This window comes from Chlamydotis macqueenii, chromosome 19 (genome assembly GCF_036417535.1).
Source record: "Chlamydotis macqueenii isolate bChlMac1 chromosome 19, bChlMac1.mat, whole genome shotgun sequence".
In the NCBI taxonomy this organism is placed as follows: domain Eukaryota; kingdom Metazoa; phylum Chordata; class Aves; order Otidiformes; family Otididae; genus Chlamydotis; species Chlamydotis macqueenii.
In genome coordinates this window covers 3,933,169-3,953,021 of record NC_141574.1, presented here as the reverse complement: position 1 = coordinate 3,953,021, position 19,853 = coordinate 3,933,169, and the positions used below count along the sequence as shown (strand labels likewise).

The following is a 19,853-nucleotide window of genomic DNA, read 5'->3' as shown; positions in this document are numbered from 1 at the left end:
GGTAAGGTCACATCTGTGCATGAGGTGGAATAATGTAACCAGTTCCCTTGACAGGGGTCTGTATCGCATAATCAGAGCAAAATTGAATCTCGCTTTAATCTGATCATTGACCGTCCCTTCTGCGAGGAAGAACAAGGTAGAATTAATGAACCCTGAGGAGGTCTCTGTAGTCTGTGCAGATACAGGGACCAGCTAATTGAACTTGTGCTCCCTTGGGAAATACTTGAGTGGGATGCAAGTAGATGGCTGAAACGCCTCACGCTGTCTTGGGCAGCCTCCAGGATCTGCGGCAGGTATTTTTGTAGCTGTATTGTCCCAACTTTCTTTCCACTGCACAATGACTCACAGGTAACCTCACAGAGTCATTGTACACCTAGTGCTGTTGCCAGGCATAGTGGTTCCTCTAAACACGTCGTAGGACTTACCTTTGTAATCAAATAGTTATTGCAATAATTATTAGGGCTTCAAAGGTGCTGGGAAGGCAGAGGTTTCTGTGTGATGTTGATTGTTAGGTGGGATAGCAGCTGACAGGAATTGGGATGAAGGGCTAGAGGGAGTGGGATGAGTGTGAAGAGAGCCTGAGTTTTGGAGCACATCTTTATATGCAAACTCGTGTCTGCTCCAGTTGGATTGACGTCACGCTGAAAGGTCTTTTCTCCCTGTTCAAATTGTATTTTATGAGAACATCTCATCCTTAGGTGTTTAAAGACTAAATCAGCAGCAAGAAGATAAGTCCTACTGACAGTGTTGTGCAAATTACTAATAACTCAAAAACAAAGGTTATACGTGTAGGTGGGGGAAGTAAGTGATAATGGAGCTATCTCTGAATAGATCATTGGATTCATTTGTCTCCCAAAGACCTCCTTACCTCTCAAACCCCAGAGTTCATAACATTGTTTCTTTTACTCACTTGCTTGAATTGCTCTGTCCCGGTGAGGATATCACAAACGCAGAAAGCATGTCCTTTTCTGAAGAGTCCAGATGGCTGTGGTTGTTTGGCTTCTCCTGAAGTCATTTCACACTGCCTAGGACGTGCCGACTGCCATTATCTCCAGCGGTGGCTTTGTGCCCTCTGCTCCTGTCTGCATCCTTGCAGTGAGAATTATTTGTAGCTTTCAAGAGCATGGTGTGGAAGGACACGCTCTGTTCCTTTTTCCTCTTGTACCTCTTTGGGACCAGTTCCCTTTTCATTTTTGTTTTATTGGTTTATTAAAAGGCTGCCAGCTGGATATAGGTAGGTGGGGGTTTTCTCTGCTGCAGCCTGCAGAGAACAACATCAGTATATAGCCATTTAGTCCTGGCAACTGCTTCCTATTTTTCCAGATGATTCTAGCCAGCTCTTTCTGTGTTTAGCCTGTTGTCAAACGCTGTCACAAAGAGCTGGGGTATTAATCCTATCATCTGTTCAATGTGTTGAACTGCTGAGTGGGCTGCACAGTGAATGAGAAGCGGTAGGTACCAGGGAAAAGGGCTGTGGCGTGTAGGCGTGCCTGGAGCGCATCCAGAATTCATGCCTTTCCCTGGCTGTGCTGACTGAATGTAAAAATTTCCTTCTGTGTCTCCAGCAGCCACCGGTAACGGGAATGTACAAGCGCAAGGTCTGATGGTGGTGGGAAGGCAGGTGGAACGTGAAACAGGCTGGAGTGATGGAGGGGCATGGCCCTTCTCTGCATGTGGCTGTGGTTGTCTGTGTGCTGTTGCTCCACCGAAGAAGCCTCAGGAGGAGTCATGGATCTTGCTCAGAGCAAACAGAATTGTAGATTCAGCACTTCAGATTGAGGTCTGAATATAATAAATGGACTAAACCCAAATGACAGCTCCCAAGGTCGTGAGTGTTGAGTATGTGAGGGTTCAGCTTTGAGTCTTGCAGGCTGAGTCCATCTCTAGCGAGCAGAACGTGTCTCACACAAAGGAGCTGGCACTTCTGAGATGCTAGCTGCATGTTACGCCTCCTCCTGCAGCAGATCTAGTTTAACAGCCTGTGTGAAACCCAAACTCGCTGTGCTGCAGACTGGCTCTCGCTAGAGCTGCAGTTCTGCACTGTGGTTCTTTGCCAGCAAATTCAGTTTTGAGAACTTCCTACTCGGAGTGACTTGTGTCTGCCCTCATGCTGTGACTGTTGAGTGGTCTGTGTGATTGCCCTTTAAACCAGATCCATTATATGGTACAAGGGAAAAAAAGCTGCTTCCCTCAAACCCACCCACCCCCCACTAAGTATTTGTTTTTCAGAATAATGATTTAACAGATCTGATTTGGAATCAGCACGGCTGAAGGGGCCGTAATGAGTGCATGTAAATTGGGTGATAGGAACTTCTGAAACCAGAGCAGCTGCCAAAGGCATCTGAACACGGAGCTTCTGCCATAAGGAGAGACAGGCGAGGCTCTGCAGCCAATTTGCTGACTCCAGGCTTGTGGTTTCCCACCTGGGTACTCAAATCAGTGCTCCTTAGGGCCTGCAGCTTTATAGAGGCTTCCATGCTGAGCGGGGAAGGTTTTTGGAAGTGAGTAGTCAGGAGGAGTAAGCTGTTGTGCATTGCACATCTCAGAAGCCTGTGTTGTTTTTAGAGGGCTCAGGCAGGATGGGGAGGGAGAGTTTTGTTGCTGGCATATACAGATGTGTTTCCAGCCAGACACTGAGCGTTAGCGGTGCAGAGAAAAATATGTGCTTGGGCTTTCAGTGGGAAACAACAACAAAAAAATCCTTTCCATTGCTTTCAGCTGGAAAGCGATGCTGGGAGCTGTTGTTTTAAAGAATAAGTAATCTGGATTTAAAAGCGTGCGTGTGAGATACACCTTTGAATGTGTATCAAGAAAATGTACGTAGAGAAAATGCATAGCATAGTAAGTAGGTCTTACTGCTGTCACTGTTCTGTGAAAGCCAAGCATGTTGTGGAAATCTCTTCCTGGGTTTCATGAAAACACAGAAAAGAACATCTGTTTGTGTATAAATATACCTGTTTCTTCTGTTTTCATAGTGCCCGTTACAGCATGTACCAATTTTTCTGGAGTGCAAGAAGAGGAGGAGCATCTCCAGAAAATGCTGAGGTTACAGCACCCAGATAAAACCTGCCTGTGGCACCTTTATAAAGATACAGTCAGCTCCGTCGGGCAGAGAGCAGATGCACTGGTGGACTTGAGGTGGTTGCCAGACTTCTCTCACTTCTTTTTATATGATTTGCCAGATCCTTAGCTAGCTGGGGGAATATTAAGACAGGCAGGAGGACTGAAAGCTGAGCAGTGATATGTTGAAAAGTTCTGCTTGGGCAGGAGATAATTAATGTGATTTTTTTTTTGCAGTGACCGCCCTTAGATACCCTAAAGCACTGGCTTGAGCTGGAAGGAAGGGCACCTCAGAAAGGATGCTGCTGTCCCCTGGGAGTGGTCTGGAATAGCGTTCAGTGAGCCCCGAACACAAAGCTGATGGCTTTGGTTTTGTTGTTTGTTAAAGACAGGCCTTTGTACAGCAGTAATGGAAAATCCTATTTCTGTACCAATAAAAACTTTGCTCCCATGGTTGTTGTTATTGGCAAACTTAATCACTTTGGTGTTTATGGAAAAGTATTTACTGGGAAGGACTGGATGGTTAGCAAGCTTCATCTGCTTTCATTTTGCTTTGATGGCACGCATGTTGCTGTGGGACCTTCTGTTTCATCCCCATACCCCCATCCACAGTCCATCCTTCCAGGCTGGTATCCCTCTGCAGCACGGCCTGCCCGTGCCCCCGCTGTTTTTTGCAGCGAGGTAGAGCGTTGCCTGGGTCTGGCTTGGTCTCTTCTTTCTGGCCTCGGGGGCATGAGCTTTGTGTGGGTTCCTACTTTACCACACAGGACGCTGAAACAATGCAGTGTGTGTTTTGTCGCAGTCAGGCTGGACCTAGTTGGCATGAGGGGTATCAGCCAGCTGACAATAACCATAATAAAGAACTGGAGTGCTGCAGAAGGATTGAAAGAAGCTTCTCTAATAAATGCAATTACACAAACATGCTTGAGCCATGTGTCCTGTTTAATTCCTGCCCAAGAAAAGAGGCATTCCTCAGGGCACTGCTTTTGTCTGAGTGAAAGAGATATCCAGGCGCCTCAGGCATCGTCTCTGAATCCAGAGTGCCTCTTCTGTGCCCTGGGTGCCAGCTATTATTGGGCTTCAGATTCCTCTGAAGAACAGTTATTCCTCCAGGACTGAGTCAATTCTTTTGCCAGGCAGTGACTTTATAGTTGGCAGAGCCCTTGCTGCCACGCAGACCTCCCAGGCAGCTCTCATTGCTGGATGTCTCCCTGCCTGCATTGTGTTTGCCCGCAGAGGTGCCCCTGCTCCGTGGTAAGGAGCCTTTTGCATACATTCTTACAATTGGGGATCTTCCAGTGGGCCTTTGCCACTTCTGGAGAGTACCTTGACACTGAGAAGGGCACCGTACAGGCTGTACTTGTACTGTCAGAGCAGTTTTAAATCACACCTCTAATGTGTTTTGTTCTCTCCTGCTGGTGAGTGAATTCCCCATCTCTGCCTTTCGCGTGAACAGGACTCAGGATGGAGAGAACATCTTAGAGGCTGTCACAGAGCTGCTTGCTGCTACCTGCAGCAGCCTCCTCAGTGTGGAGGGGGCAGTTGGTTAACGCAGGTGTGTGTGAATGTGAGAAATGGGATCCAGATCCATCTGCAGGCTTACTGGTTCTCGGGCATGGCTTTGACTTTGCTTCCCTGTGAGCGGCTGCGGAGCTGTAGGGGTGCATCCCTAGGGCTGGACTGATAGAAGGGGACAACCTGGGAAGGGCAGGGATCTCCCAGAGATTGCTTTGTGTGATGTTCCCTGCTCCTTGCAGGGGTGTTGGACTAGATGACCTTTAAAGGTCCCTTCCAGCCCTAACGATTCTATGATTCTGTGTGGGAGAACACATTTGTGATGCCCCAGGGTGAGGTTGCTCTTAACTAAATAGATGACCAGTGTTAATGGGCTGGAAAGGTAAAACCCTGAGTGTTTCTCTTTTCTCTCAAAACTCTGTGTCCTCCCTTTTAAGAGTATTTAATCTGAAATCATCGCTTGTCTGTAGAAGCTGAGGTTTTAAGAAGACCATTAAATATTCCAAGGTTCTTGGTAAGGTGCGAGGTAAAGGATTAAATGGTCCAGAAAAGCTGCTCTTTGACTTTCCCAGCTCCTTGCCCCTCAGTGCGTACGTTCCCTGAGGTATCTCATAAGGTAACTTGTGTGCAGAGAGCAGCTGCGCTCTTGCTCATAAGCACCAAATGTTTAATTCAGTGTGTGCTTGTCAGAGTCCGTTAAAAATGCAGGTAGCACTCGCTGTGTGTGAGCCAGCTCCTGTAAGCGAGGCACCGTCACAGGATGATGTTACAGACTTGAGACAAATGGAGCCTGCTGGCTCTGGGAAGTGTCCTGGCAACCTGGAGTGTCCTGCTGGGTTGGTGTTGTCCTGCTCTCTTCAAAAAGCTGCTTTTTCGTGGTGGTGCTGTAAGATCCCGAGGAAACATTGGGCATGGAGGATGTGTAACAACTGGTGATTGTCTGGTGTGGTCTTGCTGCTATGTGGTTCTCTCTTGTCCACGTTCATCTCTATCCAGTTGTATCTTGTCCTGTGTTTCGATCCAGTCCTGAAGATCTCCCTGGCATCGGTGGGAATATGAAGGCTTGCAGACACCTCAGCAAGGTTAAGGTCTTTTGTAGAATCACTAGAGTAAAGGTTGTATTTGTGTGCACAGCACTGTGCACAGACAGATCCCAGTCTCTCAGTTGGTTCAGCATCCATCTGTGCAGTCTTCCAAAGGGGAATTCACGTGTCGTCAAGTGCAACAGCGGCGTTTGAAAACTCTGGCAGTGCAATGGGAAGCCTCCGTGAGCACCTTGTTTTTAGAAAAGAGATTCAAATCAGTATTTGGCAGCATGGCTGCATTAGGTAAGGTTGAGGCAGTAGTGTGAAATTCATAAACGGAAAGGGTGAAAGTAGACATTGCTGGGACATTGCTGGGAAAACAGCTTGGCTCTTGGAAAGTACATTTGGCTTGTCCAGTGCTGGAAATGCCGGTAGTGTCAGGTGAAGTACCCAGTGGGCTGCCAGTACGCCTGGTAAAACGGGCAGGCGTTAGAGCTGGAGGCAGCTGCTCCCTTTCCGTCCGCAGGGTAAGACCTCTGTCCGTTAGTGCTCATCTCCTCCTGACGTTTCGCTTTGTGCCCTTTCCGTCTCGGAGACTGTAAGGATGTGTGTCTCCCAGGCCCTGGCTAGCAGTTGCTGTAACTACTGTGACTGTCGTTGAGGAAAGCTCCTGGTTTAGCCTTACTTCTATCAACCAGCCAACTGAATTTTGTTTTCTTGCCTTTCAGTCCTTTCAAGGAAGCCAAGGACGAGCATACCTCTTCAATTCAGTGTGAGTATAACTTCGTACGTGTCACCTCTGCATCTCTTAGGATAGAATTAAGAAAACCGTCATGAAGAGGAATACAAAAGGACAGTCTTCCTTTAGAAAACCTCTGCCTCAGACTTGGGAGCTTGCTGGAAATGGTTGGAGAAAGAGGCAGGAAACAGCACTGATTTATATTTGATTTTATGCCCAGGTTTCAGATAAGCAGCTAGGAAAAGGTTTTTTCATCATCAGACTGAGAAGTAAGAGCTAACAGATGAGTCATTCTCTTCTCAGAGAAGGTATTTGGACCAAAGAGTCAAAGTTTTGTAAATGTAGAGAATAAATAATACCTATATACAAACTTGGTTTTTAGAACCAGCATAAAAAATGAGTGTCATTTTCCTAATAATTGAAAACAGTTTTGGTGAGATCACTGGTGGGATGTCTTTCAGAAGAACTACTGATTTCAGTTACGTTTTTCAAGTTTCCATTTGGGAAAGTAAAAGTACCATTTTATCAATTTGAAAATGAAAATCTTTCTCAAATGCGTAATTAGTGCCGTTTACTAGAATGTTATTAATCTTCTGCTCAAAGCTTTATAGAATTTTTAGTTGAATAAAAATTCTGTTTCACCTTTTCATTCTGTTTGGGAACTGCAAGAGATCTTTGTTTTGGGCACAGCTGTGGTACGCAGTGTCCTGAACCTCCCGATTACGGTTTCAGACACTGCAGTAAAATTGCTGTCGGCTTCGTTGTAGCGTCTTGGTGTGGAAAGGCACACTAATAGGGAGCATCTCTCCTTTTTCCCCAGAGTTAATGTGGGTTGTGGTCCTGCAGAGGAGCGGGTGTTATTAACAGGATTACATGCGGTTGCAGATATTTACTGTGAAAACTGCAAAACCACACTGGGTTGGAAATATGTGAGTATCAGCATTGTTTGTTTCTCCTGTCGACATCTTTACTCCAGCCCTTTCTGAAGGTGTGTGTATGGTAACACGGTCTTGTGGAAATACCTTTGACTTGGGAAGCAGAAACGCAGGGTCTGGTCTTTTTTCCTGCCTGCGTTCCCGTTTTGCCTCCTGCCTTGTGTTCGTTGCATCCATTGGGAGCAGGAGCTCTCTGTGGCTACTGCTTTTTTTTTACTGCAAATAAACACGGTGGGTCTGATTTTGCTGGGCATCCCTTAGTGATACTTAACGTAAATGACGGTAACTTAAATCAGTCTTGTGGTTCATATTGTCTTTTTCCACAGACAGTATCAGGATAACAGAATGATCCATATATTGTTAATCCTGTGTCCTTCCCGCTGGAAATGCTATTGAACAGGAGTTTATCTGTTTGCTGTCTCTTGCTCTTCATAAATTCAATTACCTTCAAATAAAGGCTTATGCTACATCCTAATTTCTGCTTCAGGAGGCACGCAGCGTACTTGTTTGTCAAAACATTTTGACCGGTGTCTGAACAAAACGTGTATTGTATCTGTGGCCTCTAGACAGAAATATTCTTTAATAAATCAGTTGAAAGGCTATAAAAAGTAAAGCATCAAAAATGGATGCGGTAGGAATTCATGCAGAAGCACAGCGTGGATCTCGCAACCGGAGAAGGACACTAAGTACATAAATTGAGTTTATTTTAGAACAAAATGCAAAATTTTGTAAACATAGCAGTAAACCCAGGCCTCTCCAGCAACAGAATTACATTATTTCAGATGCATTACGTGCACGCAAACAGCACACCTGAGCTGAGCTGGACGATTTGAGGGTGCAGCCTCAGTAGCGGGAGTCCCTGCTGGGTAGACATCCCATAGATTTCCTTACTTCAGTTCTGCAGCGCTGAAGCGCTGCGTGTTTCTGTAGCTGCAAGCGCACACCTGTTTGGAGCAGGTCCTTCTCGTCCCTCGGAGCCCGTTCGCTCCATTTCCCCATGAAGTTTACCGCAATCCCTCTCGTTCCTGATGGCAGTGCTTTTACAGCATGTTTCATCAGAGGACGTCTGCGTTCTTAACAAACATTAATAAATTCACGGACCACCCTAGCGAGGGGTGGGTTTCAGCACTGATGATTCCTAAAGCACGGTTCAAGGAGCAGTTGCCTGCAGAAAGCCACACGTTTACATGGTGCCGATTGTTCTTTTTTTCCAACCTGTAAAGACAGCTAGAAGCAGGATTTACTATTCTTCCAACATAATTTTCCTGAAATTCCAGGAGGACCTGCAGTTTGACCGTTTACTCTGTAGACAAGGCTAAGACTTGTACCAGCATTGCCAGATCTGATCTGTAACTGCGACTTTACCTTCAGGTGTCATCTTGGTCTCATTCTTTCTCCCCTTTTTTTTTTTTAGGAACACGCTTTTGAAAGCAGCCAGAAGTATAAAGAAGGCAAATACATCATTGAACTAGCTCACATGATCAAGGATAATGGCTGGGATTGAACGGGAAGCGCCTAGCCCTACAGCGTGTAAGAGAATGCCATCCAACCGAACATTATATCCAAGAGTGAGAGAGTGACTGAACGCTTGGTTCCATGCATTTAGAGGCTCTGCAATTTGGGAGCATCTTCACACCCTTCTCCATCTTTATTGGTGACTGGCCTCTAAATTTCTGTCTCTCTGTCTCTTTGCTTTGTATCTGTTTGTGAGTTGACCCTGGCTGCTTCTCTCTCTGTTCTGGCGTTGGCTAAGAGAATGCACCGAATGCCCGACAGCCATTCCATGTTGACGAGTGTTTAAGTACAAACTGAAGTTGGCTCTGTGGTGGCATTTTATCAGAAGGTCTCGGTGCGGGAGGAAGACCGGAGTTTTGGGCAGGAGAAGGTGATAGGGGGTGGGGAGTGGGCCCAAAGGGAGGTCGTCAGAAGTTGAAACTGTACTTCTCCTTTAAGTCCTGGTTAACCAAGGCTTGAAACTATCTACTTGTCTGAATGGACAGAAAAATACCTCACGGCTGCGTTCTCTCCGAGTCGTAAAACCGCCGCTCCATCGGTGGAGCTTCAGTCGAAGCCGGCTGAGCACAAGTCGTAACCAGTTCCCCCCGCAAGCTAATCGCAACTGTGTGTTTTGTTTGCCATTTCCGAACTTGTTGTTTGAGGGGGGAGGACCTGAAGGCTGGAGAGATTCCCTGCCTCTCCTTTTTCTCGCTGTTTCAGGGTAGGTAGGCCAAACATCCCAACAGAACACAGCGGCGGGGAGCATCCTCTCAGCTGGATAAACCAAATCCTGACTCTTGAGCCCTTCAGAGAGGAGGAGAAAAATGCTTAAGGCACAAGGGGGTTGGAGCTGCAGCTTAGAAGATACGACAGAGGGGGGACAAAAAAAGCACGTGCTAGGCAAGGAAGAGGAAATCACATAGAGGAGGATGGGGACAAACTTAGTAATGCAGGATACCCCTTGATTTCCCGGCCTCCACTGAGCATCCTTGGAGGTCTTTTACCAATCCTCCACATGTGCGAGTAGGAAAATGCTGTTACAGAATCTTTTTCTTAAACCCCAGGCCCCAGCCATCAGGTCCGCTCTTGGAGCCTGGCAGAGAAATGGTGTGAGTGAGAGAGGGGAGAGGAGGGAGCGGAGGAGCCTGCTGGTCGTAGCAGTGTTGCACAGGTGGATATTTCAAGCCATGAGGTATCCTCCCCAAAACCTTCCCCCTTTTTCCTACTCCCAGAAGCCTGTTGCAGGTACAGGGAGATGGGAAAGAAAAAAGAAACTAAATATCTTCCCCCTACCCCTGAAATTGTCCATGCTTGGACTTTAAAGGGGAGGGGTGGATGTGGGCATCATAACTGCAAGGGACAAGTCCTTCCCATTTTAATTTTAATTTTAATTTTAATTTTAATTTTAATTTTAATGAGCGTGGACCTTCCCAAGTTAGTTGGTGGGGAAGGGGAGTCGTATGTGAGAGGGGAGCTGCATTAGATGTAAATGACAATGTGAAGCTTGCTCTGCGGCAGTCCAGCCAGTATCTGGTGCATAACTCAAGACTATTTAACTGAATTAGTTTTATCTCTCTGAGTGAATTTTCTTTTTGTTTGTGGAATTCTTTCAAGTAGGTTAATCCACTGGGGGAAATCTTTCTTAATCCAGAAGGAAAGAGTATTGTGCAGGGCTTTGTAACTCCTTACGAAACCGTGGCTTTGGAGCCGTAATCTGTTGTCGCTTGCCCCCACCCCCAAGATGCTCTCAGCTGCGGGGATCAGGACGGAGCGCTGGTGATGAGAAAGTAATTAGCTGCTAAATGAAGGGGATGTGAGCAGAGGTGCTGCCTGTGGATCAGGGTGGACCTTACGTGTCGGGTCCTTATGCTGAAGCCCAAACCTGATGGCCCATCTAAGCAAAGGCTGGTTTTTCTTTTGAACCACTATTCCTTACAGCCTTGGAGAGGGAGGTGAGATGGAGTCTGGCCGCGGCTCGGTTTCTGGCTAGCCTGTTAGGAGGTGGCTTCTCCCTTCACCCTTCAGGCTGTGGCTGTGTAACAGCTGCTTTGTTTCTGATCATCTCTGCTTCCGTCATCCACATTCCCTTCAGTGATAAAAATCTAGTGGAAATCCAAAACTCTGCAGTACCCACTAGCTTGTTGACTTTGGCACTGGCCTGGTCCCATTTTCCTGTCCTTAGCTTGGTGATCCGTGACAATTTATTAGGTTGTGACTAGTGGGAAATAATTTATGTTCTTTGAAGAGCTCTTCAGTTTCCCCAGACACGTAGCCTTTAAAGAGCTCTGGTTGAGCTGGGAGATGTAAGGGATAACCCCAAATCATTAATACGAGGTTCAAAAAAGAGCACGCAAGGGCTCGTGGTTTTATGTTGGTGTTTAGTGATCGCCTGAAAAAAAGCGATATGAAAGGCAGGGCTGTCTAGAGGGCTGCTCTGAGAGAGAAGTTACTACAGAGAGCTGCCAGATGTAAATGTTTTTATCCGTGTATTTGGAACCAGAAAGGACGGTGATCCATCAGATCAGGCTGTTTTTAACCGTTCACAGGGGTTACGCTTCCAATGGCAACCAGTCTGAGCTTGAGTATGGCGAGATCTGAGTCCGGTTTTAGTTGGCTTTGTCCCATCAGCATCCACAGATTTACACTTGCTGGGAATCTGGCCTCAGGTCCTGCTAGGAAGAAAATACGTGTGCCTGTAAACATCCCCACCACCCAGAGAATTATCTGCAGAGTGACTGTGATACACTGTACAGGGAGATAAGGCAGAATGGGCTTGTGAGGCTCGTTGGCGTTTGTTCTCTGCCATGTGTCCGTTAAATACGGAGTACTTCTTCGTCCGTGCTCACTCATCTGGGACTTGCTGTAGACACAGCTTTGGGCGCTGGTGACCAGACAGGAGGCTCAGATCTCCGTGCTAGCGGCTGCCACAATCGGCGCAGGCTAAATTGGTGACTCGCAGAGCGATACGTTCAGAGCACAACCAAAGAACCTCATCATCTGCATCCCTCTGGTCGTCCGAGTTAGCTGTACCTGGTTCGGTAGCCGCTGGGGTGGGATGCGCTGGAGATGTGGCCCGTGGAAGCTGCCTCCTCGGGCAGGCGGTGCCTGAACGCGGAGCACAAAGTGCGTGGTGCTGCTTTCCGTGGGTAAGGTCCTTGAGAAAACACGAACAACAGCCAGCTTTGCTTTTTTTTTAACGCGGCAGCCTCGTCTCTGGCGGGCTGCATGCACCCTTGAGTTTACATCACCTCCTCTACCCCAAAACTCAGACTTGAGTCAGTTCTAAATTGTCTTGCTCTGGTGGATTATCCGGTGTGAAATCCTGACCCCTGTACTAAATACTCAGATGGTAATATATACAAAGCAGAAAAAAACCCGTTATCTTGTGAAATATACTTTTGTAAATAATATTTAATTTTAAGAAAATAATATATTTGGTGCTGTTTTCTCAGAGCCCCTCCCTGAGAGCACTTTTTTGTTGTTTATAAATGATACTGTTTCCTTCTGTATTTGTTGGAAAATCTCTGTTCAAAGGGAAACAAAAATCATAATATACGTTGTCCTCTTGTAAGTCGATCCATTTTTCCTCTGGACGTGGCGGGAGCCGGCAGTCACTCCCGCTCCCATCCGGCAGAGCTGGTCTCCGGCGCAGGCGGTGGCTGGGGTCCGGGCAGGTACGGATGCGTGGGGCGGGAGGCAGCTCCAGGCGCTCGGGGAGCGCTCCGCCGTCCGGAGTTACACGCTGAAACACCTTTGCTCAGTGCTGGAGGTCCCGTGCGGCAGCAGCCTGAGCCCCGTGTCGCGCTCCCGCGGAGAGTCCCGCGAAAGCCGGTGAGGCTCCGGCTGGGCACGACTTCCCTGAGGAGATCTGGTTTGTAGGGTCTGGGCCTGAAATTTTCTCTTGCACCAGTATTGGCTGGAGTGAAGTAGATCTCGAGACTTAGGAAACAGGATTGAATGTCAGCTCTGGCTCGCTGTTTCCAGCTGCTTGGGGCAGCAGGGATGGAAGATGGAGATTTCTAAGTAGTTATTGTTTTTAAACTAAAACGTAAGTGTTTGGACATGGATCCTGGTTTTCTTTCTGTTGTTTGTTTGCTGGTTTATTTTTTAAACCAGGCTGCTACGTAACAAATTAGAGTAAAAGTTTACCTCTGGCAGTAAAGTTTGGGTTGGTTTTTGTTTGTTTGTTTGTTTCCTTTCTGTCTTTAACCTCCCCCCTTCTCCCCCTTCCTTGTTTTTAATTCATTGGGTCTCTTGTTTATCCCAAAGTGGACCAACAGCACAAACCACTGGACTGTCTTTTGCTGAGCAAGGAGTTGTTTTCAGCGCTGAGTAACCGTTGCACGCTCTTTAATTCTCTGGTTTTGGTGCACACGATTTAAAAATATACCGGAAGAGAAAACCCTACGAATGAAATCTGTTGTTCTTGTGACGATCAAGTGAGAGAATTTTCTCTGTATGCATTTTTCTAACTGCTACGTGAGAGTGTTAATCATGCATTTCACTGCACTTCCTTGTTTCGGGAGGAGCATCGCGTTTCGGCGTGAACCAGTTCTTGGATGAAGAGATGCCAGCCGAACACTCGGTTGGGTAAACAGATCGGCGAGAAGCAGAGCTCAGCTCCGTGCGAAGGAGCTCTTCTCACCAGGTGAGAGGCCTCAGAGATTAAATGCTCAGAAACAATGACGTTAGACGCAGGTTTTGCAGAGTCCTGTTTAAAAAGTATAAGCAGAAGAGGGGAAACAAAATCATCTTGAATTCAGAAAAAAAACCCCCATATTTAAATGCAAGCAGAATGGCATTGTGTAAGGTACAACCACAGATAAGCTGTTCTCATAGTTACAAGCTGTGTGTATCCTTTGTTTTGTTTTTCATAAGGAAATGGGAATGCTTTCCCCACCGACAAAACTACAGGACAATATTTCCAATACCAGCCTGTCTGTTGATGCTCTTGTGTTTACAAATTGTGTATACTTTTATTTCGTTGATCTTATTTTAATTTTATTTTTTGGCATATTCTTTCAGGTCATTTGCTTCAGTAATAAATTGTTTGTTTTCAGATAATTGGTTTCCACCTTTTCATGTATTTGTACATTGTATATAGTTCAGTATTAGAGGGAGGCGTATTGTTTGTCATATTTACAATATGTGTTGGTGCTCATTTGAGAAAATAAAATTTTCAAGTACTAAGGCTGCTGCTCCACGTTTCTGTTTTACTCTCCTCTACTCTGTGCAAATTTGAGGCGGCAAAATTTGGTTGTTGAAGAAATGTTACATTTAGCTTGAAAATAGTCAAATTTCCCTCTTCTCCAACACCTGCCAGGCCGGAGCAGTCGCTGGTGCGCGCTTGGCTCACTCCAGCACTTGGATGCTGCGGTCACGGGCAAGGATCCCACCAGGCAGAGCACGAAGATGGCCCGTAGCCCCTGAGCTCTGGGGTTCAGTAGAAGAGGAAACCCCAAGTGGGTCAGGAGGCAGCGCTGACGCCTGGCACCGTCGTACCATAACCGGGTGCCTTTCCCTAAACCACACCAGCAAGGGAAGCACGCACTTTGTTTTGTGAGGAATTACACCATTTTAAGGTGTTTTTCAAGCAGCAACAATAGCAAGAAACCCATGAAATAAGATCCCCTAATTCTCGTTCGATCATTTCCCGTGGATGAAGGGTTTTGTCAGCACCGTTACGCAGCAGCGCCTAGAACGGTAGAATGGGTTAAGAAATTCCCAGCGGCCAGAAAACGGCCTCAGGGTTTGCAAGTTTTGCTTGGTGGTAGAATTCACTGTGTGAAGTCTTGTTGTGGTGACTGCAGGAGATACCTGTCACCTGCAGTTAAACCAAAGCATGGGTAAAGCTGTCTGGCGTTTGGGTATTTGCAAGACAAACACCCGTTTCAGAAGTTCAGAAAACGAGATTTTCCTGGGTTTGATCCACACGCATCCTGAAGCAAAGAAAATCTGTGCGCGGGACGCAGAGCTTGCACTTCAGAAGGAAAGCGAGCAGAGGGAGGGCCATCCTTCACAATAAAATACAGAGCGATTCGCTCAAATGACGGAGGGAGCTTGTCCCTCCCAGATACACGCTGTGACATTTTTATGAACCGTTTTTGCGAGCTGCGCCTGCAGCCTGCCACCGCTCATCTCGTCTGGCGGCGTTCACTGAAATGCCAGAATGGCTTCTCCGCTCCCAGGCGAGCGGGGTGCAACGTATCCGATTCCCGGTGCCTTCAGCTCGAGAATCCATCTGAAGCCGCGGCGGGAGTGAGAGCAGTGCTTTCTTTGAGGTGGTTTTGGATGAGCTGATGCAATCTCTCTTCATCCCGCTGCTGAAGACAACTGGGGCCTGTCCCCGTGCCCTGTGCCAGTGCCCGGCAGTTCACCGTGCCACCGCACGCCGGCTGAGCGCCCTTAATTCCCCGTGTGTCTGAAAAAGCAACTTAACCCTCTTTGGAGAGGGCCTGATCTGCTGCTAAGTGCCCTGATCTCAAAGCGTAGCTCAGACCCTGGCAAGAAAAGCTGCACCCGAGGGGCCAGAGGCGAGGAGGAGCTGGGGGGTTCGTGGGAGGCGGGTAAGGAGCTGACGTCCCGTGCGTGCCCGTAGCGTGGGCAAACAGGTTCAGCTGACGGGACAGTCGATGTAATTAATTGCTCGCCCAACGGGCTCAAGGTAATTAGAGTTCTTGGTTTCGCCAAAACCATCGTTGGCGCTGCGCCTGCGTGTGACGCACTGGGCGTGTGCTCTGGAGGCTGCTGCCGCGTCCCTGAGAGACGGGAGGGCGAGGCGTGCGCTGCCTCCACCCAGGGCTGCTGCAAGGTCTCAGGGATGATGACATCTCCAAAAAATGCGAGGCCAGTCCTTCGGGCACACCGCGGTGCCTGGAGATGAGCAGAGCCTGGTGTGAGGCGGCTCCAGAACGGCTGCTGCCAGGCCACTCAGAAAGCCCAGAGGTTTTAACCCCGTTTCCATCTCGTGTTGTCGAGACAAGCAATTACTCCATCGCCAGGGCAGCTGACCGAGCGCCTGCGCCCCGCGGCCGTGCGTGTGTGCACAAGGAGAGGGATTTGGTTTCCACCACCGTCAGCTGTTCCCAACGGGGTAAGGACGCGGACAGCGTGGTCCAGCCCGACACGGCAACACCGGTGCATCCCGCCGCACCCCGTGCCTCGAGGCGCAGTGGGGTCGAGGCCCAGCGCAGCCATCCTGCCCCCGGACTGCCCGCACCCGCAGCTGCCACGGCCCGGAACAGCCAGGCCTGGGGGGACCAGGGCTCCCACACTTTTCGTTGACTCTAATACTTCTATGTGATGTAGAGAGGAAAATAAGAATATTTCTGTCTTGTTTCTGCACCTGAATCCTGCTGCTGGGGCAGGAGGGTGCGATTCGGTGCGCCGTGGGCAGCAGAGATCCGTGGCGGGATGGGGAGGGGACGGCGGATGTGCCGGTTGCTGGCTGCTCCTCCTGGGTGGGAGCGTTTCGTGTTTGCCAGCTGAATTGTGTGCACCAGCCGTGGCGCCTCGCCAGCACGGACGTAAGCCCTACAGGGAAATTTCCCACAGGAAAACATGTCGGTGCTCAGTATTTCCCATCCCGAGCATCCGAGTGCGAGCAGGAGGGACGACTCGAGGGCCTTTCTCAACAACAGCCCCAGGAGGAGCCTCCGACCCCGCGTCAGCCCTTCGGCTCCATTATGATGGGAGTGGAAAAGCGCCAGAACCGCGACACGGCCTCGGGCTGCGCTTACGGAGCGAACCCCTTGGCCCGAGGCCGTTCTGGTGCCCGGCCGCCTCGCAGGGCCGGGGTCTCCCTGCTGCCGGGCGAGGAGGGGCGTCGCAGGGAGCAGCCGCTATATTTGCGATACGGGGCAGCGTTCGCACCAGCTTGCGTGAGATGTATTATTAAACTGCAATTAGAGCGCGAGCGAGCCAAAGCGGTTTATTAATAGCCGGGCGCAGATAAGCTGACTCAGACAGCAGCAGACGCGGGCTCTGGCCGGCGGCCGCAGCTGCAAACATGGCCCACGGCTCCGCGGCGGGAGAGCGTGGTGGGGACGGACAGAGGGGTGAATCCCCCTCCTCGGTCCCCGCAGAAGTGCCGCCGGGTGAGCTGACGGTGCCGCGGGAGCCGCCGTGGCCTTCACCCGCGGCTGGAGGATGGGCTGGAAGGGGCAACGGGGCCGAGCGCGGGGCAGGTCTCCGATCCTACTGGTCTCAGTGAGGTTTTTTCAAAAGATGACCACAAAGCTATAAATACAGCGGTGCCGGTGGCCTTTAATCCTGGTTCAAGAGCAATTGGACACTCCTGATTTGCGCCTCAGCCCTTTTCTGTCAGGACACAGGAGCTGGGGAGGGGTGCTGCCGGTCGCCTCTCCCTTGGTTCACCTGATCCTTTTTTTCTCCTTTCTCAGGCAAACCGTTCCGCGTTCGGCCCCACGGACGCCCCTGGGCTTCCCCTGCGCCATCTCTCCCACGGGGACGACGGCTCCGGCCCGAGCTGGGGGATTTTCTTGCTGACAGGGAGGATTTACAGTAGCACTTCCAGGCTGCCAAACACGTCGGGATTATTTTTACCCGGCTCCAGCCCGGTCTATAAATAGCGTCAAGGCTGTTCCCCGTTGCTGGCCGAGATGTGTCCCGGGGAAGCAGGCCGGGCACGGAGATGTCACCCCGAGGTGACATCCGGCACAGACCTGCCCTGGCCACAGAGAGGGGTCCTGGGGGGGGGGGCAGCTGAAATAACAGAGCCCTGGTGTCACCCCTCTCCACGTGACCCCCCAAAACCACGAGCCAGGCAGGTTGTCTCAGCCTCTCGGCACAGTTTTGGGGGGTTCTGGGCACAAACCTTGTCTGGGCCACGCCAGGGGTGGCCGCCAGCGTGAATTCTGCATTAAATCTTTCCAGGAGAGACATCCAAAGGGAGATGCCGGGGGACTTGGGGAAATGCTGCAAGGACAGCAGGGACGGGGGCGACGGACATCACCGACTCACCTTCGGTGGAAAAAAAAACCACACAGAGATTTTCCAGCCTGCCCTGTTATTTACAGCCCAGGACGGAGCGGCCGGCTCCTGGCAGGGGCAGCCCCGCGCAGCGCCGCAGAGGACGTTTCTGCAGACGCTTTGTTCTCCACGTATGGAAACTTCTGATTAGGTGAAGTAAAATGCTGGGGGAAAAAAAAAAATAAAATACTTTAGCAGGGACCCAACCTCGCCCTGTGGAAACGTGCCCCTCAGTAAAGGGTTTCTGTGCGAGCTTTTGGACGCGTTACAGAAATAACAGAAGGCTATAGGAGCGCGTTTTTATATAGCTCTGCTTCCTTGTGAAACCCAGACTGGTGTTTTATTTTCCACTTGGACAAGGATTTTCCCATAATTGTGCTATTTTTATGAAGGTTTCAGGACAGAAATCAAGGGCCTCTCCTCGCTGAGCCGCGGCGTCGGGGGAGCTGAAACGTTGGAGGATCCGGCCTCTGACGCGGGTTTCCCAGCTTTGCCAAATCGCTTGGCTAGCAGACGGCTCACCCTGTCGACACGAGGGTTTTGCTCCCTCCTTACTTCCTGGTGATTTTTATTTTTTCGGAGCTCCCTGCCTGGAGGCAAAGCGGCTGCGGCGCAGGCGCTGCCGGAACCGGGGTGCCACGGGGGAAGTGGGGGAGCCTTCACGGCACGGAACAGGAGTGCAGCCAAAACCCATGCTCCCAGGGCACAAAAATGAACGCCCCAGCAAACTAATACAGATTTCTGACTTCCAGCCAAGGGGCCACTGACGAGATAAAGCTGCTGCACAGGGTAACGAAGCACCAGCAGCTGATGGCTGTGATGCCACTGGGGAGGCACCACCTGTGCCCATCACAGGGCCTCCCTCGACCCCCAGGTTTTGCTGGTTTGTGGCGAAACCGTGATATATTTGTGCTGGGAGGGAGCTTCATCTGGAGTGTGGGTGCTGCTGAAGTCCTGGCTGGGTTTTGCTGCTCCAGCTTGTCTCCCCCGGATGGGTGTCAGGGCAGGTGAGTGGAAAGGAGCCGGGTGGGAGCAGGTTTTACAGGGGAGGAAATGAACTGGCTGAAGGGATGAGTCTCTGTTGTCCTTCATCTGAGCTTGGCTTCCTCTCAGAGCACAGTATTTGAGCTGTTCATGGAGCGGCTGCGGCTCTGCGCTCCCGCTCGTCAGGGCTGCAGGAGGAGGTGGTCGCTGCGGCCGCGATGGGGGTTGTGAGCACGGCTCCTGTTTGCAGGCCCGTGAAGGTGAATTCGGTCTTTCAAATGCTGATGCCGTGCGGGGATGAGCTCCCGTGAGCTGAGAGCTGCCGACAGCCGCACGGCTCTGCTGCTGGCGCCCTGATCAAGGCAGTGAAAATGTCCATTATTTAATAATAGCCACATCATATGCGGCGTTTCTGGATGTGACCGGTTGCACGCCCCTTCCCAACCCATTTTGTTCTGCTGGGGCCTATGGAAGCTGGGGGCTGTCGATTCAGTTGGTGGGTTTTTGGCAGCTCCATCCTACAGAAAGGGCAGTGGTTTCCCCTCGACTCGTCCCCAGGTTCTGATGGCCTCAAATGTACAAGGGAGTTTCTCTGGGTCTGTTCACTGCGGGCAGGAGAAGAGGAGCTCAGCGTGGACAGGACGGACCCAGCTCGCACGGGAGGTGTCTGCACGGTGCCCCCTGAGAGCTCCTGAGTGAAATCCCTTCTGCAAAATCTGAGTTTTCCCCAAATGCAGACTGTGCAGCCTGAACTGGGCTGGTTGTGCTCCAGGCTTTGCACCAGGCCAGGCTTTGGTTGGGTTTATGGGAGCCACGGCTGTCGGTCCCCATCGCAACCCAGCTCTGAGCATCTGTGTGTGCGTCCCATGTCCTGGTTTTTCAGTCAAAATAATCTGGGAAGCAGGCAAGGTTCAAGTCTTAGGGAAAAAAAACCCAAACCAACCCTTGCTGGAGATGCTGGCTGACGGAGAGAGGGCTTGTTTTGGATTAGTTGCCCAGGAGCAAGAAAAGCTCTTTTGAAGCAGAGGCTGGGAATGTCGGAGCTAGTCCCAGGTGAAAGCTGATTACGGGCTCGGTGGGGAGGTCTGGAGCGGGTCCTGCGGGCAC

General features: G+C 49.9%; 1 protein-coding gene and 1 long non-coding RNA gene across 17 annotated transcripts in view; both read left to right on the top strand.

The window, feature by feature from the left end:
• YPEL2 (yippee like 2) overlaps window positions 1-13,961 on the top strand; it is a 37,968-nt gene extending 24,007 nt beyond the window's left edge. For 12 of the 16 annotated variants that reach the window (XM_086763088.1, XM_086763086.1, XM_086763090.1 and 9 more), the window contains 4 exons: window positions 6,329-6,372; window positions 7,160-7,268; window positions 8,689-12,794; window positions 13,041-13,961. In XM_086763088.1, coding sequence (XP_086619214.1) covers window positions 6,329-6,372; window positions 7,160-7,268; window positions 8,689-8,778 — 243 coding nt within the window. In that variant the 3' untranslated portion in view covers window positions 8,779-12,794; window positions 13,041-13,961. The remainder of the gene's footprint in view (window positions 1-6,328; window positions 6,373-7,159; window positions 7,269-8,688; window positions 12,795-13,040) is intronic. The other 4 variants (XM_086763094.1, XM_086763093.1, XM_086763095.1 and 1 more) reach the window with 4 other exon arrangements.
• A 2,795-nt stretch (window positions 13,962-16,756) lies between these two features.
• On the top strand, window positions 16,757-17,963 carry LOC147598315 (uncharacterized). The gene is made up of 2 exons (XR_015260655.1): window positions 16,757-16,867; window positions 17,174-17,963. It is a non-coding gene; the product is annotated as an uncharacterized LOC147598315 (long non-coding RNA).
• The last annotated feature ends 1,890 nt before the right edge of the window (window positions 17,964-19,853 follow it).